Below are 25,806 nucleotides of genomic sequence, written 5' to 3' on the forward strand. Positions count from 1 at the left end.
AAAGCGAGGCCGAATTTGGATTTGTCATAGGATCTTGGTTGGTAGGTATAGAAAAATATATATAATGCAAGTTTCAGACAAAATTTCTACCAAGAACGGGATATTTCGAAGTGAGAATGGAAAGAGAGGCTGAATTTGGATTTTTGATAGGATCTTTGGGGGTACATGTAGGAAGATCTATATAATGCGAGTTTTAGATAAGTTTTCTATCCAGAACTGGATATTTCAAATTGAGAATAAAAAGCGAGGCCGAATTTGGATTTGTCATAGGATCTTGGTTGGTAGGTAAAGAAAAAAATATATAATGCAAGTTTCAGATAAAATTTCTACCAAGAACGGGATATATCGAATTGAGAATGGAAAGAGAGGTTGAATGTAAATTTTTCGTAGGATCTTTAGGGGTACATGTAGAGAGATATATATAATGCGAGTTTTAGATAAGTTTTTTATCCAGAACGGGATATTTCAAATTGAGAATGAAAAGAGAGGCTGAATTTGGATTTTTCGTAGGATCTTTAGGGGTACATGTAGAAAGATATATATAATGCGAGTTTTAGATAAGTTTTTTATCCAGAACGGGATATTTCAAATTGAGAATGAAAAGAGAGGCTGAATTTGGATTTTTCGTAGGATCTTTAGGAGTACATGTAGGAAGATATATATAATGCGAGTTTTAGATAAGTTTTCTATCCAGAACGGTATATTTCAAATTGAGAATGGAAAGAGAAGCTGAATTTGGATTTTCATAGGATCTTAGGGGGTACATGTAGAAAGATATATATAATGCGAGTTTTAAATAAATTTTCTATCCAGAACTGGATATTTCGAATTGAGAATGAAAAGAGAGGATGAATTAAATTTATCATAGGATCTTTGGGGGTACATGTACAAAGATATATATAATGCGAGTTTTCGATAAGTTTTCTATCTAGAACGGGATATTTCGAATTGAGAATGGAAAGAGAGGCTGAATTTGGATTTTCATAGGATCTTAGGGGGTACATGTAGAAAAATATATATAATGCAAGTTTCAGATAAGTTTTCTATCCAGAACTGGATATTTCAAATTGAGAATAAAAAGCGAGGCCGAATTTGGATTTGTCATAGGATTTTGGTTGGTAGGTATAGAAAGATATATATAATGCGAGTTTTAGATAAGTTTTCTATCCAGAACGGTATATTTTGAAGTGAGAATGGAAAAAGAGGCTGAATTTGGATTTGTCATATGATCTTGGTTGGTAGGTATAGAAAGATATATATAATGCGAGTTTTAGATAAGTTTTCTATCCAGAACGGTATATTTTGAAGTGAGAATGGAAAAAGAGGCTGAATTTGGATTTGTCATAGGATTTTGGTTGGTAGGTATAGAAAGATATATATAATGCGAGTTTTAGATAAGTTTTCGATACAGAACGGGATATTTCGAATTGAGAATGGAAAGAAAGGCTGAATTTAGATTTACATAGTGCTATGCAAAATGAATTCACACTGCTAATCATTTCTGTTTTTGGATCACATAGCATTCGGGGGGTTTCTGCCTCTTTTGCTTTACAGAACAGCCTATCAATTGATGGACTCATAACAAGTCTTTCTCTCTCTATTTAGTAATCTGACAAATAAAGAAAGAAAAAAAAGAGAATTGAGAGGGAAGGAGAGAGAGACTTGTAATACTTGTACGCCAAAGCAAGGCCACAAGAATTTGGTATGCTAAACTACAAGAGGGTTAGTCTCTCTCTATCCTTAATTGTGGCAAAATAGCAACAGATAAAACACGGCAGCTTCAGGAAAACCATCATTTCGTGGAATACTTATATCCAAGTTCGAACGGTTTTTTTGTATTGTTTCTCCAAGAAATCAAGAATATTTCAAACCCAGCGATATGGAAATTAGAATCCCGGATGTCGAAAAAAGGGCCATAACAAGAGCTGGTGATCTGGTGCTTGCTGCAGCAGCACTTGGGAGTTACTCTTACCTCTCTGCACTTTCGCATCACATGCAAAAACTGCCATCGACAAGTTCATTCTGCACTCAAAGTGAGAGAGAAAAAGTGTTAATTTTGTGTGTCAAGAGACTGGCCATTCATAGCCCCAATCAAATTGCTGATCAGGAGCAGAAAGCTAAGAGACTAAGAGACTCAAGCTAAATTTTACAGGAGAGACTGTTGAAACTGTTTGAAACGAAAACGATCCGTTTGGCTCATTATTACTAGCTGAGGACAGTGCCTCCAACAGAGACACAGGAGTTATTATAAGTAAAAGTTATAGGTGGTGGCTCTTAGTTTTTGTCTGGATATGATTAAACAACAACAAACAGAACTCTCTTTCAATTTTCAGATAACATAGTCTGGCCAAATAAACAAGGTTTTACTGTATATGAATTTCTGAAATTGTGTTTTTCCAGGAAAGCTGTCCATGCTTAACAACACTGCCAGACATTAATGTTTGATGTGTTCGTAATATGATAGCCAATAATATTTTTGCCATATCACACTGCATTTTGGCCAAAAAAAATTTGAAAGAAGAAGTTTGAAAGCTTTTCTTTCAAGAAATAGATTAGGAGTCGAACAATTTATGTTCAAATTCAGATACCCTCTTTCGAACAGAATGCGTTGATACCAGACCTCCTTAAAGGGAATTGGAGCATATTTAAGTGGCTCCGAGCCAGCAAGCTCAAACTGTCAATCAAACATCAACCAATCACAAGTGTCCATCTACCATTTCACGTGGTCACTTTCATTCTCTATGCCATACTGACGCGCGGCGCGATAATCGATCGATAATAATGGCGGACGAATTTGCCTCTCCCCTGTGAAAGTGAAAAAACGGAAACGAAACGAGAAGAAATATTCCCTTTTCATCGGCTATGGCGATGAAGCAAAGAAAGTTGCTGATGATCTCGATGTTTTGAAGAATCGTCTCCATTGTGAATCAAATTTTAAACTGCTAAAATGGATTATAATGGAGATAAACAAAACTCATCTCATTGGGCCTATTTTAAACCCAGTTGATGGCCAACACAACGTCCGATGTCCAGGGATTTTGCAGAATTGCGGCGATACCATTTCTGAGCCAGAAGTACAGAAAAAAACAACAACGTAAGTCCAAATGTAGACATCTTTTGATACGGGTTATGTTGTTGCAAAAAGATAGCTGTTTTTGATACATTTGTAGGTACCGTTTGCCACATGCCAAAAGGTTTTTGCAATGCCAAGATGTTTTTTTTGTTTCCCTGTTTAGCTTTGCAAATTACACTTGTAACAACATCTGCTTGTTATTAAGATGGAATTGTGCACCCTGTCCAAGACCATGATTTGTTCATAAAGCCATATGAAATGTACCATTAACTCATTTTTTCAGCATGTTGACAAGTATCCTACAATTTGACATTGTGCAGTCAACACCAATAAGGACAGTTGAATTCAAGGCAGTTGATGACGACGAGCTTGTGCCTGAAGCAGATTTGATGTTGGAGGATGCTGAAGAGTCTTTTCTTCAAGAGGCTGTAGAAGAAGAAGATACAACCGAGAGTATGTCAAATTCAGCAGAGGATAACTTTACCAGCCATGATCATTTCCAATCTGCCTCATATGATGATATTGGTGATGAAATAAAGGCTGTCTCAGAGCCTAAGTGCTTTGTAACCATCATGCAACTGAAAGTGCTCCTTGGTGGCAAATGCCGAGTCCAACATTGCAGCAAAGCTATAACATCGATTGAAGACAAAATGTGTGGGTATTGTGTTAAGCTGGTTTGGTTTTGTGAAATGGGACACAGAGGAGTATGGTATTCTGGTGGTTTCTATGCTGCTGGTTTTGCAATCAACTATGTCATTGACGGTGCATTACTCTTGGCTGGTGGCTCCATCACACAATTCAAACGATTTTGCAAGTTCAGCAATCTTGGTTCCAGCAGCACTACCTCCTTCTACACCAATCAACGTCTCTATGTTTCGCCAACAGTAGATCAAGAATTCAATGAGGAACGAGACAGGATCATCAAGGAAGTTCAATGTAGAAATTTAAAAGTTACCATCTGTGGTGATGGGAGAATGGATTCGCCCGGCTTTTCTGCCTCAAAGGGAACATACACCTTGATGGATTATGAAAGTAAAAAGCTCCTAACAATAGAATGCGGTGATAAAAGAGAAGTCAATCTCAAATCTACCCAGTTAGAGGTTCATCTTTTTATGAAATGCATGCATTGGATTCTTGAGAAACTTGATGGGCTGGTGGATGAAGTTTGTACTGATGCACACACTAGTATGCTATCTTTAATGAGTAAGTGGCAAATGCAAATATGCCCCAATTTAATTAGATTTCCTAAAATACTTTCCTGTTATCGGAAAGGCTTATCAACATGGCTTATAGTAGAAGTTTAGTTTAGTTGGTAACTGTATATAGCATTGCTTAATTTCACACATGCTAATCAATATGGCTAACTGATAAGAAAAAAAACAGCAACCTTGACCTGTGCTTGCTACCAAGCTACCACCTAGTTTTCATTCACTGACCTTAGAGGTGGATCTCTATCATTTGACAGTGTCCTGCCAAGATATTCTAAAATTTTAAATAATACAATTTGTCAAGATGTCAAACCAAAAATTTCATCACATTTAATAATCTATGCCTAAATCGTGTTTCATATGTTCACATTTGCCATTGCTAGATTTTTTTGAAATTGTGCAGGTATATATATGAAATTGTGCAGCTTCCTCTAAACTTTTCCAGCAACGTACCAAAACAGCAGTCACTTCAAATTTAAAAAAAGTTCACATAAAAGTTCAGTGACTGGACTCAGTCCATTTCAGTTAGATGATAAAAATATTGTAGTGTGACTTTTGACTTCTAGGAAGTTGGCTGATGGAGGTTTATTGGGTTGGTTGATTGTTCTCCTGTTATGTGTTCATTTAATTCAAAGTCAGTTTTAAAAGTTCAAAGTCAGTTTTTAGAGTTTTCGATAATATATATATATATTTTCCCTTTTTAGTTAGCAAAGATACAAAAACATGCTGACATTGTTCCTTGGATACTATCCATCCGAAACCATTTCTGGTATTGTTGTAAAAGTTGTGATGGAAACGAGTTAAAGTTGAGATTGCTCTGGACCAGACTTTTGCATCACATATCAGGATACCATCGTTATTGTACCCATGAAGAGATCACAGAACAAGATCGGACAAAGCCAAACATCAGACCAGACAGCTCATCAATGACAAAACTGAGAGAAATAATGTGTGACAAGAAATGGCTGAAATCACTGGAGTACTACACCCAAAATAGACACACTGGAGGTAGGATTTGTTTTTTGATCACAGACAATTTTTAGGTTGCACTTGGAATATTGATAAATTCAACTTTGTTCAGGCAGAACACTTTTTAAAGAGAAATTTGCCTCCTTGTTCACCCAATCATAAGTATATGCAAGCTACACATGTGGTACCCAAAGTCTACTTTTTAAAATTTTATTTCGGATTATGCATGAATAAGCCATATAAAAAACTTAAAGCCATACTGATTGTACTCTCATAATATAATTAACTTTCATATCAGGTGTTCCACAGTCTAGTTTTGGAATACTGCCCAAAGCACATTGGTTTTAAAAATGATTCCTTCATTACAAGGCATCAGCTTGCTTACCTTGACTACCATCACCATTGTGATCGACAGACAATGAAGAATAGAGCTGGTGAGCTGGTGTATGCTCGAAGATGGGGGAAAAGGACCAAGCAGTGGTACTGTGTTCCTGTCCCTGAGCCTAAGAAGTATGATTATATAACAGGTACAGTATTCTGCAGTAAAGCAGAAAAATTCTTTTCAGAAGATATTTTGATAATTCCCATTAATGTTTTGTACTGAAGATAGCATACTAATTTAAGCATCCTGTGAATATGTATGTATCATCTATCTTTTGACTTCTGTAAACCTGGTAAACATAATTGATATTTCACTACCTTTGGGTCCAATGACAGAAGAAAGAAATGACTGGTTAAACATAACAAAAGTTATAATTCTTTCAAAAAGAATAGGACACTATAAGCCTGCATTTAAAATGATCACACACAATAAAAGTAACAGGTGATGTTCCCATTCAGATAATATGCGTTAAAACAAGTATTGCATATATTTTAACTAAAACCCAGAGCCCTACATTTATTTTCAAAAAATATAGAAACAGTTCTGTAATCAAAAGGAATTTGTCAAGGTTACAATATTAACAGTGGTTTATATCAAGAATGCAGATTGTTTTAAAGTGTTAGTTGACAAAATTTGTTGATGTTCCAAGCTCCAACACACAATCAAAGTAAAAAAATTCTGAATTCCTTGAGTATTTGATTTTAAATCAAAAGAATGTTGATGACCTCAAAAGTGAGTTATATCACATCATGGCTTGTTTAATTGATCCAGTAGACCAAATTATCGATCAACATATTAACATCAACTGCCTTTTCTAAGAGCCTGCACCTTTTAATTTTTAGAACTATTGGCCAAGGCACTGTGGCGCCGTCACATTGACAAAAACTCCACTCACGAAAGGAATGTAGCTAGAGCAGCAACAAAGTTACTGGCTCCAAACATTGCTACACAGACAGCACCTTCAACTGCTGAACTGAAGGAAAAGCATGTTAAAAGATTGGCAATGGAATATATGGATATTTAATTGTATTGTTAATGTCAAAAGTTGCGCTTATTTATTATATTTACCTTGGAGATACTGATTTCTTAACCTGTAACATTCAGTGCCTTTTTAGGCTATGTTATAAAGATTGACACCATTAAAAACTTGTTTAAAAAGGGCTAAAAAGGAAGACAGGGCTGACACGGAACAGACAATCTAGGGTTTAATCTTTCTAATAGTTCCTGCAGTCTTTTAAAGATTGTACTCAACATCCATGAACCCTGTGTAGTTGCCTCTTTCATCTGGAAATCTGTTTCTAATCTTCAAAACAATACATGCAGGTATCACTTTTCTATTTCCCCGCCCAAGATGGCCCCACACCCACATGATATATTGCCTGTAAGCTGTATAACGCCAGCAGGCATTGTTGCTTGGATCAAAGGGAAAATTAAGATGGTCTCCATTGTTCCTCATGGCTAATTCCAAGTTGTGTTCTGTCAATATATGGTTTTCAAACAGTGGATGGTCGTGGCCTTTGAATGCATTCTTGCAGCATACATTTTCTCTCTCATTGTCCATGTCCTTGCAACAACCACAGACACACCATTCTGGGTTGATCATTTAATGACTCCAACTGTTGCCCTCCTTGATTCTCTCTGTTGACGACAAAGTTTACCTGCGTCCACAAACAAGGGGAAAATTTTGCCATTGTAGCCAAAAATTCAACAATTTCATCTTTTTCCATTGCTGAACATGTTTGCTGAAATTTCCAAAAATAATGTAGTTTTAATTTGATAATAAATTTCCAGCTGTATGATTAAATGAGTAAAAAGAAGCTTTAGTCTTTTTGAAATAATTTTTTAGACACCATCCAATAGAGTAAAGATTAAAAAAAACATTTAGTGGGAATTGGTAACATGAAGAGTTAATTGCATTGTACACTTTACCTAATGTGTCAAATCATACCTTTGCATTAATATAGGCATCCTGGCACCTTTTTTCTTGCTCTGAGGCCATGTCTCGTTGTGCAGCTGGTGTAGGATGACGTCTTTGGATGATGTTGTGCATTGAACCACGTTGCTTACATTTGCTTATTGCACATCTGCAATCATCTGTGCAAGAGTTCTCTGCTGACTTACATGGACAGCCCCTTTGGCAGCTTCCTTTGCAATTGCATAGGGTGTGTGCTGCCTGTTTGTTAAAATTTTTTTTGTCATCATATCATGTATCACGCAGAAATTACTCAAAAATGTCAGACTTAAAATTTGGGCCCATCAATATATATTCTCCTGATGAAAAATGACACTTGAACGTTTGGACCACTGATTTGCCAAGCTATGCTGAAAATTTCCCACCTCTGACTCATTGCCATCAGACTCATCACATGAAGATGAAAGTGGCTCTAGGTCTGAAAGAACAGCAAGCTGATCTTCATCATCCCCACTCTCCATTGTCCCAAAATCAGCTTCTTGGACAGCAACCTGTTGATTTTCAATGAAAAAGCAAACTTAGCTAGCAATTGTTATTGTAAAACACACATTTAAGTGTTTATAGCTACTTTTTATTCGATTTGTTTACAACCAGTATTATATGTGATAATTATGGAACATATTTTTGCCCCTGCCCTCATTTCCTGAACTCCCTTCTACCTACATATGTTCAACAAATGGATAAGGCTTTGTTCCTAGCCAGTAGCTTTGATGACCTCTTGTGTCCCAAGTTTAGATACCTGGCACTGCCAATGAAGAATAAATATGACCGTTGTTAGCATACCTCTTCTAACTTGTTTGTGCACTTTTTTTCATGCATTTGCATGCACTGTTGCATTTTATGAAATCTTTTACACAGGGGCATTTCCTTATGCATTTCCCTGTGCAAGAGCAGTTTGTTCTTCGAGCTGTGCGATGGGCATCAATTTGCACTTCTTGCAACTCTTGCTGAAGGTCAGGCTCTAATGATAGGTTCAGAAGGGAGCCATTTAGATCATCCACTTCTGATGACCTACAATATTATGAGGATAGACAAAAACTCATAAGGAAATTTGTAGCCTGATGGTTCAATAATCATTAAGGAACTTAGAAGACGTACTGTATTTCAAATCACTATTATTAGGTTCACTATTTCAGTTGTTATTGTTCCCCATTTACAGAAACGCAACGAGTTATTATTGTTCCCCATCTCCAGTTTCAAAGAAGAGCTAGATTGTAGCGCTCCAAAAGTTTAAGATGTGATGATAACAGTTATTCAGCCGGGCCTAAACCCGCGCTTGCAGTCGCATAATTTCAAGACCAAAAACATATATCAAATAAAAGTGAAGGAGTTTTTAGAAAGAACTCACCTTTTGTTTTCCTTTTGCTCCAATCGACCTCTACGAACTCGTGCAAACAAGTCACCAATGGCGGTATGGTCGATGGTTTCAAAATGCTCATCAATCTCTGGAATGGCAAATCTTCTGGCAGCCATGTTACTTAGAGCGCGCGAGACGCTTGCGACTTGCAAGGCGAATCTACTTCACGTGCACAGTTACCATGTGACTACACTGCGCGTGAGCGGCGCTTGCAGGCACAAAAGTTGATGGTCTGTATTTCTGCAGGCACTTTTCTGAATCGAATTTTATTCAACTTTTTTAGATTACAACCATGCTTTTTCTTAATATCTTTCTTGATATCATTTGAAAGGTCAAATAGAATTTGTGGGAGAACGGGAAAGAAAGTAAAATGCAGAAGTGGCGTGTAGAGCAAAATTACGAGGTAGACCTCCAAAGAATTCACCCTGAAGAAAATTCATACGATTTGCATCAACTCAAACTTTAAAAAGGAACTTGATTGGAATGGAATCTTTCACAGCAAACATTTTCAACTTTGAAATGAGAAAAAGCCTGTGTAATGTCGAGATTTTACAACTCTTGTTAACGAGATGAAAATATTAAGCTAAAGCTAAGCTTAAGATGAGCTAGACCATTACCGTAAGTCCTTGAATAAGCCCCCACGCTCGAATAAACCTCCACCAAAAAAGTCATTTTTGCAAATTGCTTATTGCTTATTCGGGGATTAACGGTAAGGCTGCTTGAATAGCCCAAATCGCCAGTAGATAAAAACTTGGACACTTCATTTTCTTTTTTATGTACTGATCAGTTTATATCGCTCACAGGAATTATTATTTGTTAAGTTTTACATACAGTTGGGGGCGTAGCTTGCAGGGGCGTAGAGCATGTGACACCCCAAATACATCATGAGAGCATGTCAAGCTTTCAGTAAATATTCATCCATGGGTTAAAAAAAATGAAATAAAAAAGACGTGCAAATAAGAGTTGTGTGTTTTTTACACGTCCTTTTTATTTCGTTTTATAAAACCCATGTATCGATATATACGGAAGCTTTTACAGTTCACAATATTTTTGATTGGTAATCACAATAAGAGGATTGGAAATTCTGATCGAGCATGGGTTGAAAATTGCGGTGTCCAACTGGAACTGCTGGAACGTTAGAAAGAAATAACTGCTGGGAATTATAAAGAGCCAGTAGAAGTATTATTTCAGCCCATATGGATCTAAAGTTTCTTGGATGTAGAGGGCGAAAGGGAAACAAGTAAAGATGAGCTAGATACTTAATTTGTTGATGACAAAGGAAAACCATAAACTGGAAATTGCTATGTTTTAGATGTAAAGTAAAACTAATGATGTAAAGTAAAATTCTATTGGTGAAAAAGAAGAATTTTCAAGCGTTTGAAAATTTGGGTGAGAAAAAACTCGGTGGCATTAATTTAAGTTAGTGTAACAGTACTGAGTAGAAAGGAAGAACAGTACTGAGTAGAAACGCAATTTATCAACCAACACAGAAGGGTGTCAGTGTAGGGAATTTCAAGATCTGCTCCTCAAAATTGGCTCATCTTTATTTTACTAATAAAAGGAAATAAAACTTTTTGATTCAAGTACTCCAAGTTTTGGACCATGCCTTTTGTAAATCTTGCACTAATGTACATTTAGCCAAGCAGCCAAAATTGTGGGTCAGTAAATTATTATGAAAAATTGAGCAATATGTATGTGCCTGAAAAAGTACATTTTTAACTGCTTCTTACAATTTTGCAAATGCCACAAATCGAAGAAATGACTTTTTTCACTGTACTCCTCTTTAGCAATGGAACAATGACGATCAGAAATAAATTTGGTAACATTCACTGATTCATTCTGTAAATATTCCATTGCCCTTTTAAAACCAAGGATCTCCATTCCAGTACTGTTCCCTGCCTCATTTCTCTATGGAGAAGAATTGAAAAATAATCTCAAAACAATGACTGAGAAACAAATCGCTTCCAACAACGTAGTGTATGGGGTGTCACAACTTGATATTACCAATGCTGAAACTAATTTTTTATGCCCTTGTTAAAACACAAAGCAATGCCAAAGAGGTACCAGGGGCTGGTATGGGGAATGGTTTTCTATCTTGTAGTTTCATCAATCACCCTCATTCAAAGAAAGTAAACATTTTTACAAAAAATTACCTGTACCATCTCAACATGAACTACAATGCCTGCCAAAAGTCTTGGAACACTTGCTACAATTTACGTTGTGCACGAGCTGCAACATCCCCTCCCCCCTTGTACAATGTTGTGCCACGGAAATATGAATAATCCTACATGTACAAGTGATACATTTTTACATAGCTATGGTTTTCAGCTAGCGAATCAACATTGTATGCGGGGGAAGGGGGGCAACACCCTCCTTGTTGACATGGAAATAGAAAGGAACACGCGAATTCACAGAAATCTCAGGGTGTTCCAAGGACTTTTGGCAGGCATTGTACTTTTGATGTTGTGTTTGAAAAATGCTATATGCACAAAATTTGGCACTGTGTCCCATGCTGTCGTGCCGACCATCTCCTGATATGGCCATTTCATCTTGTTCTCTCATTTCCATTATCATTTTTGTACTGTACTTTTTCCAAAATAAGTTTATTGTTGGGCACAGCATGGTCTGCAAAAAATAGAAGTTTATTTTCATGATAAATTTGCTGAGAAATGCAGTCAGTTTTGATGATTTATGATAATGAGCTGCTAAAATTTAGTGAGATTTATTAGAAACACAAGAAGATTTTGAAACAAGAATCAGAAAAATAGTTTGCTTTTCAGTGGAGAAAATAGGAAACAAAAGTACATAAACAAACATCAAATTACAATTCTATTGAATATCGAATAGAAATGTGAAATAAGATCTTAATTTATCTCAACTTGAAAGAATTATAAACAAATCAATCTATAAAGTTTACATTTTGTTATAACTCACCCTTTGTTTGTTGAAGAATGAGATATGCACGCCAATTCAAAATGATTGAGAACTGTTATTATCTTGCTAATGGAAGCACCAGCAAACAAGGTAGCCATGGACAACAAAGTATTCCCGGCCGGTCTATTGGCTGACTGGACTAGTAATTTTCCTGACTAAATGACGGATTAGAGCATACAGTTTTAACTTCAACCATTGTTCCTAACTGGCGTGTTTAAAGTTGTGGGTTGTCTGTCTTACAAGAAAAGCAGGTCTTGAATAGAAGCAGCAGTTGTGAAAGGAAAACGATGAATTTTGCAGCTCTGGTTGCCATTTGAATGATCTTTTTGCCTAAAAAACATATGAGATTGACAACAATAAGAGTTGTAATTCGTCCCCCTTCCCCCCCTCACAGCTGCGGATAGAAATGGTTCTTTATTACTTACTCTTTATTATCTTCTACATCAGAATTTTCAGAACTGTCAAAGAGTTCGTCAAGCTCAGAACCTTCTTCGCCCTCGTCGTAGTCTTCAATTGAAGTATCACTTTCTATGTCAGATTCACGTGAACCACCCAGGACCATGCATTCACCCTGACTTCTCTAAGCCATTTGCTTTGCCACTGTTTTCCTAATGCCCCCCCCCCCCACAATTTAAATGAAGTTATAATTAGAAATTTTCAATTAATTTTTATCATTGTGATTCTCTTTGAAAAATTTTATTGGTTAGCCACAGAATATCTGATATAAAAAAGTAATTTATCAAATATTGAGTTTATATTTAGTGAGTTCCACAAGAAGATTGTAAGTACATACGCATCTCCATCCTTCTGAGTTTATTATACTGTTTTTTTAGTTTTTTCAAAAGACAAAACTTTTCTTGCTTGCACTTTGTTTGTCTCTTTAAGGTGGATGAAAGTTGCACATTCATCACTTGAAATTGAATTGAAATTGAAATTCATCACACAGGTGAAATTGAATTTTCAATTTCCGACTGAAGTTTTGTGATAATTGAAACCAATGCTTTTGATATATGAAATAAAAATTTTTGGGTGGAGGGGAACTTTAATGCATTGGCACTGGGACTACTTGCAAAAGACTTTGTAGATGCAAGAAAACATGGTCATGGCCCTCAAATAATCCGTCAATACAAAGTACTCTTTCTCTTTTTTAAACTAGAAGCACAAATTTTCATTTTACAGTTTATTCACTTTAGTGCGAGTGCACTCTCTATTACCCCTTAAACTTACTTATGATAAAGTTTGGAATAGAACAAACAACAGGCAAGGCAAAATCTATAGCAATCTAGAAAATCATAGAACTGTTGAGCACAATTTAAAAACTTTCAAAATGGACTGCAAGGACTTTCAGGGCAAAAGTTCTTCAAAAAGTATACAAAGGGCTAGTGATTGTTGTAATCAGATGAATAAAGTTATGCTTAGTTTTGACAAGGAAGAAACCATCTGGTAGGCATTCAAAACCAGACATTAGCAGTGATATAAGAGATCTTTCAAGGCAGTTCATAACAAAAATTTTTTTTGAATTTATACCTGGAAGAAATCATCAGGCATTTCCAGGATTTAAAAAGAATGTTTTGGAACAAAATGACACTGTTGGAATTTCAAGGTGGATGAAAGAGAAACTCAAAGATTTCTAATCAATGAAAATCTACCCATGCCAAATGTCAAGATTTTTATCAATCTCCAGCCACCTTTCCTTGCTTCGCCAATTTTTGTCTTCATAATGTAACCAATGGCAGCATCTATTGGCTGAACTTTGTCAGTATGGTTTGCAGGAAGTAGATACACCAATGTATTGATTTCATCTCTGCACTTCTCATGGAACTTCTTTGCCAACTGAAAACGGACATTGTCAGCAAAGAGCACCTTGTCATTTCTTTGACCTTCCATTCCTGGAATTAATGTTTTCTTCATCCACTCCACATTTAATTCATCTTCATATATTATAGAAATAAATGTTCAAAAGTCATACAAACAAAATTGTAGTGAATCACAATACTGCAGTCCCTGCCCCCGAAACACTTTTTGTAGGAAACCTTTATTAACAATCATTATGAAAAAAATGAAATATCTAACAATCTTAAAATATTTATAGTTATATCATCAATGTCTGCCACATCATTCGATGTCAAAAATGAAACAATAGAACCAAGAAAGTCATTTTTCAGTTTGTCCTCTTCAGTTGAAAATTCATAATGAAATTCACGTAAATATGTATCAAAATACATATCCGGATATAAATGTGGACAAATTATCTTGTCTATGTATGAATATAAATCGAAACAGTACTCAAGATTGAAATGAAATCTAATATTATAATACAAGTAATTTTCATGGATAAAATCAGCCAAAATGAAAGAATAACCCCAAGATAATAATTTCAGTTTTCCTTTCTCAGTTAAAAATCATGAACAAATTCATTTAAATATGTATTGAAATATGTATTGCAGTATAAATGTGAAAAAAATTATCTTTTCTATGTATGAATATGTATCCAAACAGTACTCAAAATTGAAATGAAATCTAATTTTCTGGCCAATTATAAGTATAAGAAAGTAGAACTTTCATAAACACAAAGCTTTAATAATTAACACTCATAATTAACCAAAAGGCTTTTATCCTTGAATACCCCAACACCCTGAAATACAACAACAACACATCACTTTCACGAAAAGGAAGAAACAGACAGCACAACATAATCTGGTACAACCCACCATACAGCAACCCGCCTCCTCAAGGTCATACACAAACACTTCCCCAAGAATAAAAAATTCCATCAACAAGAACAACGTGAAAGTAAGCTACAGCTGTATGGAAAACATGCAAACAATCATCAACAAGCACAACAAGAAAATCATCAACACCAATCCCACCACTACCAACGAGAAAACATGCAACTGCTGAAAAAAAGACCAATGCCCACTAGATAACTACTGCTTATAATAACTACTGTGTTAAGCAAACAAAAAGGATAAACTTACATCAATTTGTACATCTATAAAGCATTCACCTATAGAGAGGCGGCCGGTCAGTTGTTTGAATCATAGCCATAAAAAACACTAGTCTGGAACCAAATAATTGAAGTATTGTTATCTCATTCTCGATGTTGGGGGAACAACGACAACAACCTCCAGGTGGATATCGACAAAGCACTTGCTAAGGGATGGATGACAGCAACTTTTGGAATTGTGTCAATCTCAATGTTTTTCGGATTTCTGTGATGAAGACATTCTAGACGAAAGTATTGGAGTTGACGAAAAAATAGAAGAGCTTAAGATAGAGGTAACTCATATTTTTGTCAATGTTTATCTTGACTGCGGACTGTGATGGCCCAAGGAACAGGCCCACATAGACTCTGAGAAAGCCCAAAGTTCCTTTCTTGGCTACAAACTGAATATTTTTCTTGAACCACAACCCTTCCCTGATGATTATCAGAAGATCATTTACTTATCTTTGAATTTTCCTGACGTAACATAACATTACAATATATAGTTTATAAATTTTCTATACAGTAATGTTTATTGTACCATTTCATATTTGTAGGCTGCAAGTGAGACAGAAAACTTTGACTGTTTCAAGTGTGAAATAAAAAAAACAAAACAATACTAGGATTAGCGCGCCACATTAGAGGAAAAAATCCCATACCCAGACAGGTGGACGTATGCTCAGAGAAACCTAAAATTCATCCATTGGAAATTCGAACTTACATCAGGAAAGCTGCCAAGAAACTTTCATTGGATGATTGTTTTCCAGAAGACATTCGGCACCGTTATAAGGATTTTGAAATATCTTTAGAAAAATGCATTGAACTCAACAAGGTCTTCCTCCCTATATTTCAAGAGTTTAAAGGAAATGCTGAAAATTACTATACAAACTTCTATAAGATACAAACTCTGATGACTGTCCGAAGTGATCACAGTCTGAAGTGGATGTGTTTTTCGGAGCGGCTTTTATCAAAGAGTTTCACGTTTGCCTTTAGGGGCTAAGAAGTACGGCCAAGCACTGTAAGGATCTGGCAAAAAGTAAAAAGTTATTGATTAAAATCGATCTAGAGAAATCCGGGAAAACTAGCAATGAGGATTTACACAAATTGTTTTTCAGGCTACAGCAGGGTCAGGCCAGAATCTTGCAAAATCAAGAAGCCATCAATAAAAGGCTCGACAATATCAAGTATGACTTTGTTAATCTTCAAGACAAAGTGGCAGGTATCCGGAAGAAAGAAGAGGAAAATTCTGTCGATATTGATGGATTGAAGGATGCCATGGACTGGCAATTCAATTGCATAAAAAATATTCAATTTGAGCAGTTATGCCAGGAGCAATACAGCAGAAAATCTTCATTAAGAGTTCACGGTGTAACTGAAGAAGAGCATGAGAGTCTGGAAGAAAAAACGATTGGTGTTTTAGAGAATGAGATTGGAGTACGCGTTGATAAAGAGGAAATCTACATTGTTCATCGTGTTGGAAGACGGAGGTCTGATGGTAAGCCAAGGGCTATTTTAGTTAAATGTTTAACGCACAAAACTAAAGTACGAGTCCTGAAGGTAAAGAAAAAGGCAAAAAGTATTTCCCTTTCCGAAAACCTCGTCAGTTGTTAAGCCTGCAACAGGTGTTAAAGGCTCTGATATCGCGTAAGAGTGAACTTAGAATTGAGTCAATTTGGACCATAGATGGAAAAATTAAATATAAACGACTAAACACTGATAGAATTAATGTTATTAACAGTCACAACGATGTTGTTAAAGTAGCAGTAATTCTTTTAACTTTTATTGTTCTTTTTATGTTGTAATTAGGTCAGAGGCCATCTTGGCCTAGATACCTTTTTAATAAAAAAAAACTTGTTATTGCCAAGTCAAAATTTGTCTCTAACAGGACTAAACACTGATGAAACAAAGTTGTAGCTGACAGAATTAGCAAATATATGTTTAGCAACATCTGTCTGGAAACTCAATTGTTGGAGAAAACTTGGCAGAAGCATCAAGTACTGATATGATAATTCTCAAACAGAGGGAAATAAATGCATTGCAACACTTTTCTGGGTAATGCTTCAGAAAAATATATTTTAAGGTTCGAAGCAGCTCAAATGCAACAACGGAGATTGGAATGCAAACATTAGCCATTTTGAAAAGTGCAAAAACAGATGAGGCACAAACATTAATCGTTATGAAAGACAGTTCTGGAAGTTTAACCACAATGCTGTCAATGTTTTTAGACAAGCAGAAATACATGGTACTTGCAAAAGTATAAATGCAAATAAACTCGTTCAAATTTGTTTAAAAGATACCACTTTGAAGGCACATATTTTATGTAACATTGCCGGAGTAGACTTTAATGTTAACAAAGAAGTAGCAACAAATACTTTTGAAAGTCTGATTCATTTATATTTAAGTGTTAGATCACATTCTTATGCCACAGAAATAAAAGAGAAACATAAGAAACGTAAAATGTTATGAAAAAAGATCATTGTGAACAGAAATGAAGCAGAAAAGCTTGTCAAGAGTGCCTAGTGACTAAAACGGAAACGAATTTAGTTTTTCCCTGTGTATTTTGGCTTTATATGTATATCAAGTAACATTTTTTATACTTTCAATGATTGACTTTTTTTACTGAAGTTTATGTTTTCAAAAGAAGCTTTGAGTGCCATATTCAAAATTTACCTTATAAAAGGCTTAAAAGGGATTGTTATTTGATGCCTTAATTAGAGCAATAATACAACTGAATAAATAGCAACAACATCATTAATAGTTTAAATTTTGCAGGCAAATATGCTTGGTCAAGGACAATTTTCAGTATTTTCCAGGGGCCAGGAGAATTTGATATAAACTTCTCGAATTTGAGATGATACAGTCATTGTTTGGGAACATTATTTGTTGGGTAATTTGAATAATTATGAAGGTTGTTTAATAAGGTACTCTCATGTCCTTGACACATTGGGGTCTTGAGAGTTTGGGGGATGGGAAATTTGTTTAAAAATTAAAAAAGCCAGCTTCTCAATTTTCGAAAGTTGTCTTATCTTCCTTTCGATTGATTTCTTCCAATCTTGAAAACATTTCAAAAACTCAGCCTCCAACCATTGGAACCTATCATCATCCAAACTCCTGTAGGGCTGCTTTCCTTTTTTCAATGTGCTCCTGAGTATCCCTAACATTCAGGCAGGCAAAGAACATATCAAGTTTTTGGCAATACTTGGCTGTACCTTTAGCCTCTGCTATTCTATATGCGTCGTTTCTAAAAGACTGAACACTCCAAGAACAGGCTGAACACCCCAAGAACACCCCAAGAACACCCTAAGAACAAGCCATTAAGCCGCTGAACACCCTTTAAAAGATATCAAAATCGGCATGTCATTCGAAAAATAATTTGATCAATCAATCAAAATTAATTTTGGGGCGGGAAAGGACCTGATAAGTCTAATGCTGTTGGTGTTGTTACAACCAAATGATGTTTTGCGCGCCAGAAGTGTGAACGGGGGTTTGTACACGCGGAGCAAATTCGAGTTTGACTCCCTTTGTGCATTGGAGTCAAACTTCCATTGGAGGAAAAACTTCATCTTGCAGGTTAGCTACAGTTTCTATATCAGTCCATGTAACTAATAATTTTTACAATATATAGTTGCCTAGGAAGGTAAGAGGAACCGCAACACCCACAAAAACAAACAGTTTTCCGATAAAAGCGCTTAAAACTGTGCCTTAACCGACGACTAAGCAAAAGCTTGGGGGCGTTTGCCCCAAAACCAACGCAATTTCTGCCACATACATACCGTAAATCCTCGAGTTAGCCCCCATGGGTGCTTATTCATTTTTGATATTTTTTGTATGGGGGCTTATTCCAGGTGGGTTCTTCGACTTATACGAGGGGAGGGGCTTATAAAATTATTGAAGACATTAAGAAGATATTATTAAAAGATTTCGTTTATTTTAGTAGTAATTTTTTATGCGCATTTAATCAATTATTACCAAAAGTATGAATTTTTGCGGTACTTAAGAAAAAGCGCCAAAGGCAACCTTAGATGGCAAAAACCAGCAAACTGAGGGGTCCGATTCGAGCATTAACGGCAGCAGTGGGGGCTTATTAATAATTTGTAGTTCTAGGGTGGGGGCCAATTCGAGGATTTAGTGAGATTATCATGACCCCATTCGACCACGGGCCCCAAAAATGTGCCCCTCCTAAGCCCTCTTTTAAGTCGCAAACTGTGGTCCTGCTGCTACCCTCTAACAAGTCCAACACTGTGCATTTTCTGTTTCATTTGTCAAAAAATTCCTTATAAAAAACCTCTCCAGCCTGCGAGTGCACCCGCTGGAGACGTCAAGAGAGGAGCTGTGTCTCGTTCTGCTTGCACTGGTAAACTAGTAACTAGCTAGCGTGCACTAGCATAGCGTGACCATTTGGGCAAATTAGCGGACGGGAAGAACAATTGTTTGGAAGACAATAGGTAGTCAAGTGACATGTCGTATTTTTACATTGTCACAGGATGTGAAAGATTTTCAAAACAACGGGAATTTGCTTGAATGCACAAAGGGAGTCAAACTCGAATTTGCTCCGCGTGTACAAACCCCCGTTCACACTTCTGGCGCGCAAAACATCAGTTGGTTGTAACAACACCAACAGCATTAGACTTATCAGGTCCTTTCCCGCCCCAAAATTAATTTTGATTGATTGATCAAATTATTTTTCGAATGACATGCCGATTTTGATATGTTTTAAAGGGTGTTCAGCGGCTTAATGGCTTGTTCTTAGGGTGTTCTTGGGGTGTTCTTGGGGTGTTCAGCCTGTTCTTGGAGTGTTCAGTCTTTTAGAAACGACGATTCTATATGCCTTAAAAATGTTTGCAACTGTGGTGCTTAGGATCTGAACAGCTAGATGCACACGCATTGTTGAATATGATTTGAGATTTATATGGTCATTTGTCAGCTTTGGCATAAGCTTAAGACCACAATCCAGGTCCTCATAGAATATAGAATATGACTCCATAAAAGATGACAACCATTGTTCCACAAAAATCATGTTGATCTGCCATGCCCAGAGTGATACAAATTGTTACAGGCTGTCTTCAATCTTCAATCTTCAATTGTTAACTCCTAAAGGCTATACAACCAATCTGGAGTAAAAAAAATTGGAAAAGGAAAATTAACTTAGGAGTTGGATTAATACCATTTCCACCCAGCGCTCCAGTTTGTTAATTTCTACAAAATGTTGCATGTCTTTTCCACAAATCCATAAAATCCAACTAGCTCACCAGTGTTCTTATCCCAGACAAGATCTTTCCGCACTTTCATTCGTCAAAACATATCAAAATGTACCTTTCAGGGTTAGAAAAACATTATCTTTTGTTTTAGATCATCAATAACTTGAGCATTAAACTTAATAGTTTCGATAGTCTCTCAATGGTTTGAGACTTGGGAGTACCAAAATACCACCACCAGTTTTTTCATTGAGGCACAGTTCCCCATAAGCAGATGACAATTTCACTTGAAAGTTAAAATTTGATTATCATGGGGTGATACCTCACTTGGCTTGGATATTGTTGCAAGTATTTTTGCTGCTCTTCCCAGAATAGCTTCATGAAGTCAGGGATTGTTCTTTTGTCACATTTTTGGAAAAGTTCTTTGAAGCCATTGCTCGGTTATGGTGTCACATCTTTGGAGCAGTTTTTGATTTCCATCTGCATCTGTTGTACTTCTTTCTTGAGCTGTTTACATTCCAATCTGGCTTCTTTGAGTGCTAAAAGAATCCTTCAAGGAGATGTTGCTGACAGTGGGGCTTTGTGCCTAGCAGGCAGATCCTCATTTTTGGCCCTCCTCGGGAACAGTTGGGTTTCATTTCTCTCTCTTTCTTCACAAGCTGAACACAAGCATCCATTTCTCAGCAAGATTTCACAGTCATGTACTCTTAAAAACTCCTTCTGATCTGGAAACTTTTGAAGCCTCTCCATGAAACCCAACTTTTTTTCAATCACATGAATTTGTCACTACTGGAAATTTTGAAAAAATTTTTTGCACTTAGCCCTTTTCATAAATAAAAGCTGTCAAGCTCTCTGAAAAGCTGAGAAAAGAAGATGTTTTTCATTTGCTCCTCATATTGACAGATGAATCTACAGCTGTCTGGCAGCAGCAACCCATAAACACACAAAGTAAATGCCATAGTCTGGTCAACAAATAACTCATACTTAGGAGTTACGTAATTCAAGTCAAATCTTGATAAAATACACCCTTCCTCCGTTTCATTGATCTTTAATTCAATTTTGAGTTCTCTGACTCTATTTAAAAAATTATTAAAATCTTTATAGCAGGGTGTGGTCCCATCCTAGGCATTTGAATGTGTGGATGCCACTTCTCTCTTCAAAATTGGTGTGCTTTGTTATTTAACTGGCTCTTTTGATAACAATGCTTTTACAGCAAGATTAAATCTTGGCAGAACTCCTTCCTTTAATGATTTCATTTGTTATTTATTTATATACATATACATAAAATATATTTTTCAAACACTGATTTTTTTTGGCAAATACCTACTGATTCAGAAATGCTTTCAAATATAGCTTTAGAAACATTTATGAAACGTGGTCTTACTTTCATGGCTTTGAACACTGAACTGATGAGTACTGAACCAAAGAAATGATTTTTTAAAAGGTTCTTTCAATTTTTTTTAAAAAGTGAATGACTTGTTGATTTGAGTACCATCTAACTGTAATTATGAAAGTCTTGACAAAGTAATTATGAAAGTATAACAATGTCTAAGATCACGTCCAAGACATGACTCATCATCAATGGACAATCTCATCATTAGTTGGTTGATTTAACGACAGCAACAACATATGGAAAGTCATGATGTATAACTTCAGGTCTTTCACTGTCTCAGAGGGGAGACTTTCAAAAAGGTTGCTTTGCTAGAGACGACTTTTGAATTTTAGTGAGACCTTGGAGAAGAGCTTGGTTTCCATACCGATAATGATTTGCTTTGGCTTTGATCAGTGCATATAAAGATAAGGCTGCCAGGTTTGTAATAGCATTCTTTCTGTATATTCCTGCATTTTCAGTTTTATTCAAGTATCATGTGTACAATACGAAATATAAAGTTCATTCAAGGTTTTTCATGTATTCTACACTACGATAGTGCCTAAATGACAAGGCCAATAATTGTTAATGTAATCATGGCTTCCACCGTTGAAGCCTGAGAAGAAAAAAGATACCAAGCGTCGACTCAAGCACTTGCTTGTGAAGTTATAAAAGGAATGAAAAGTTTTAGGAGATATCCATTTTTTAGGAGATATCGACGATGAAGAATTCATACACTTGTATGATCTAAATTGTCGAAGAAATTCACATGGTAATTTGCCATATTGGCAGTATCATAAATTTGACCTCGAGCAAATGCGCTAAGATGAATGTTTGGTGGAATTCAGATTCGCCAAAAATGATATATAAGGCCTAGTAAACACACTGCAAATCCCTGAGGTTATACGGTGTTACAATGGCTGGAAGGTGTATGCAGTTGAGGCTCTATGCATCTGTCTGAAAAGACTTGCATATCCGTGCAGATACTGCGATATGATTCCGAGATTTGGCAGGCCCGTCCCGCAGCTGTGCACAATGTTTAACACTGTTGTGAACACTATTTACAACAACTTCGCACATCTTCTACGGGACATCAATCAACCTTACCTATCCCCAGCAAATCTTAAATTGTATGCAGATGCCATCCATGCAAAGGGGGCAGCCCTGGAAAATTGCTGGGGTTTTGTAGACGGCACTGTCAGGCCAATATGTCGATCAACTAGAAATCAAAGGACCGTTTACAATGGGCACAAAAGAGTCCATGCATTGAAGTTTCAATCAGTTGTGGCTCCGAATGGCCTTATTGCGAATCTTTTTGGGCCTGTTGAAGGACACTTGCTATGCTTGTGGTATGCTTGCTATGTCAGGGTTATGAGGCCAACTTAAAAGCACTCTTTCTCTGAAGATTGGCAGCCCCTTTGCATCTATGGTGACCCTGCCTACCCAAACAGGGTTCACCTGCAATGTCCTATCATAAGAAGGGGACCTTTAACAGAACATGAACAAGCCTTTAATACCTCAACAAGAAGGGTTCGGGTTGCTGTTGAATGGGTTTTTGGGGAAATTGCACACTATTTTAAGTTTATAGATTTTAAGAAAAACCTTAAAACTGGGATGAGTGCTGTTGAGAAAATCTACATCCTTTGTGCACTTTTAAGAAATGCCCTGACTTGTTTATATGGCTCCACAACATCAGCATTCTTCAATGTGAATCCTCCTAATATTGATGAATATTTCAGGTAAGGTTGATTTTTCAAATTCCATCAAGATTCTGGCAGAGGAGAGGAACCAATCACATCTTTCCATTACATCAGAAACGGTTGTTTAAAAGCCACCAAAGTTACCAAGACCCATACACACATGATACGCATTGAAAACAATGATATAACTGAAGCTTTTCAAATTTTGAGAACATATAATGCAAAAACATACTTCAACAAACCCAATTACAATCAAGAAAACAAAAATTAATTAGGTATAAACTTCCATATTATGAAATAACATTATTTAGGTTAATGAGGCCTAATAAGCACATAGAAGAGGTAAACTAAGTTGAAGCAGAATGTTAATTGCCATAAAAATTTACAAAATTCAAGGATTGGCTCAGGCCTATAATTTTCCAACAAGAAAACACACTTCATAGAATATCTCGAGAAGGGTTTAAAAGCTGAAATTAACCAACAGAAATATCAACTGAAGGGGGCTCAAGCTCCAAACACGTCCATAATTCCTGCTACTGCCATAAGTCTTGTTTAATTTGATCATTTTTACCCGTAGCCTCCTCTTAAGGGGCTGGTTTACCAGGTAGCCTATTATACAAAAATAGAAAATAAAGTTTCTACTACTATATCTAATAGAATTTAGATATAAATTAAACATATTTACATGAAACAAAAGCAAAAGGAAAATCATTAAGTTCAAAAAGTAATGTTTTCCAATATTTTTACTCAAGGACCATATTTGAAATTGGTACACCATAAAAGAGTTAAACAATTGAAAAAATGCTTTACGGAAACATGACATTTAAGAGTTTTTTCCTTTCACTTGATTCTTGTTACAAATGGCAAAAAGCTGTGTCAAAGAAAATTTTTTGAAAAGAATTGAAAATCTAAACTACACTAAACATTATTGACAAAATTTTACCAAGATTGAGAGTTTGAAACAACAGTGTTCAGAAGTTTACCAGATTCTTTATGAAAACTGGAATTTTTTTACAGCTACCAAGAAAGACCCACTACAAAAGGGAGTTTGAAAATCCCATTATAAAGGTTGCACGTGTGCAAATAAATTTTTTAACTCTTCAGAAGTTGATTTTCTTCAAGTAATGACAACCTAAAATTGATTTGTTCCTACTTTTCAGTCAATTTTTTCAGCAAATCAAGTATATGCAGATTTTCCTGAAAAATTTGATTGAGAAGTAATTGCTGCTGCTGAAGCAAACTCGTTAATTTTTTTCACGCTCTACAATGCTCTCCATCTCTTTTCTCCTGTCTTCTCCTTCCCTTTCTTCAAGTTGTAACTCTCGCTTTTTTATTTCATAATTTTGTTGATGGGCTGTTTCCCTAAAACGCAATTCCCTCTCTTTAAGCTCTAACTCCAGTTCCTGTATATCAACCTCCTAATCATGCCTTCCTTTCAAATAATCCATTGCTTTCCATTCCAGTTTTATTTTCCTCTGTTTTTTTCTTAACACCACCTTCAGATACATCCCTTTCTCTGCTTTCTCCGACAGTCTCCATTGCTCTCTTCCTGATATTCTCTGCAGCTTCTCTCTCTCTCAACTTCCTTACTTCTTTTCTTATCAGTCTGGACAATTTCCTCTTCTGCTCCCTCCATCCTCCCAATTATTGTCTCTACAGCCTCATCTAATTCAGACATTTCTGTAGCAATGCCACTAGCCCTTTGCTCCTTTGTCATCTTCCTCTCAAAGTCTCTAATTAGTTTGAGAAAGTGGTCTCGAACAGCCCTCTTATCCACCATAAAGGATGGGTGGGCAGGACCATTTAAATTTTTAGCCACTGTGTCCCAACAATGACCCAATATCAATGTCAATGTCCCAACTTAAATTTGTTTGGTTCCACCACCAACACTTCTCTGCACAACAATATGTTGTGCTCCTTAGTCCAAATCATTTTTTGCCTGTACAGTAGATAATTTTTCAAGTCAAAGCAACGTAGTGCTTGTGTAAACACACTGATGAGGCATGAAAAAAGCCACTATGGAATTTTCAACTTTTCTGTGAATGGTTTAACAAAAGAAAATTACTTCAGAGACATATTTTAAATGCAGTATATATTGCTGCAGGGCTATATCAAAATATTCAAAAGATCTCCATCCATGCATTCAATTATTTTACATAAACCAAATAGATGCTTGATTTGCACAGGATTTTCAGATGTTAATTTGATAGCTTAATGTTGCTGCATGGCTGTAGCCTGCACTTTTCATTGCGTATAAAAATAAATGCTAAATGAAAACACTTTGGCAAGCTCAAATTAGAGATGAGTAATGTGTCAAATAGTTTAATGAGAATTCACACGAGGATCAACAATTATATTTTCCAACATAAATTTTATTTGAGATCTCACAGGCGGGTTTTCTATATGCTACATAAAAAGGGCTGTGTTTCTACATGCGCTTCAATGATATTAGCATAAAAGATGTATTCTTAAACTAAACCAAAATGTTACATTGTGTGTGCAAATCTATTTATGATATTAAATGTTTTAGGGCTACAAGCGTCTGATGTTGTCTCTCAGCATTTACTTGCTCGCAGGCTATTTTGTACGGTGGATGATTCTTCTTTAAATAAAACAAAATGAACGATAATTCAAGCGAAAACCTACCAGAACAAAAGATTAAAA

The 25,806-nt window shown here is 36.1% G+C and overlaps 3 protein-coding genes and 1 pseudogene across 3 annotated transcripts; 3 read left to right on the forward strand and 1 right to left on the reverse strand.

The window, feature by feature from the left end:
• The first annotated feature begins 3,341 nt into the window (after nt 1–3,341).
• Nucleotides 3,342–5,686, forward strand: LOC135687568 (uncharacterized). Its single transcript, XM_089114699.1, has 4 exons — nt 3,342–4,376; nt 4,727–4,730; nt 4,986–5,289; nt 5,549–5,686. The coding sequence occupies exons 1-4, from the start codon at nt 3,358–3,360 to the stop codon at nt 5,596–5,598; spliced, it is 1,377 nt and encodes a 458-aa protein (XP_088970825.1). The 5' UTR covers nt 3,342–3,357; the 3' UTR covers nt 5,599–5,686.
• On the forward strand, nt 5,660–7,037 carry LOC148957765 (uncharacterized). The gene is made up of 2 exons (XM_089114395.1): nt 5,660–5,777; nt 6,475–7,037. The coding sequence occupies exons 1-2, from the start codon at nt 5,669–5,671 to the stop codon at nt 6,654–6,656; spliced, it is 291 nt and encodes a 96-aa protein (XP_088970521.1). The 5' UTR covers nt 5,660–5,668; the 3' UTR covers nt 6,657–7,037.
• Nucleotides 7,038–7,182: 145 nt separating this feature from the next.
• On the reverse strand, nt 7,183–8,519 carry LOC135687196 (uncharacterized). Its single transcript, XM_089114394.1, has 4 exons — nt 8,388–8,519; nt 7,970–8,095; nt 7,581–7,805; nt 7,183–7,374 (listed from the first exon to the last, which is right to left on the reverse strand). The coding sequence occupies exons 1-4, from the start codon at nt 8,478–8,480 to the stop codon at nt 7,183–7,185; spliced, it is 636 nt and encodes a 211-aa protein (XP_088970520.1). The 5' UTR covers nt 8,481–8,519.
• A 4,703-nt stretch (nt 8,520–13,222) lies between these two features.
• Nucleotides 13,223–24,472, forward strand: LOC135693390 (uncharacterized; annotated as a pseudogene).
• Nucleotides 24,473–25,806: the final 1,334 nt, after the last annotated feature.

Source organism: Rhopilema esculentum, chromosome 20 (assembly GCF_057945365.1).
Source record: "Rhopilema esculentum isolate cy_ngs chromosome 20, ASM5794536v1, whole genome shotgun sequence".
NCBI classification, from domain to species: Eukaryota; Metazoa; Cnidaria; class Scyphozoa; order Rhizostomeae; family Rhizostomatidae; genus Rhopilema; species Rhopilema esculentum.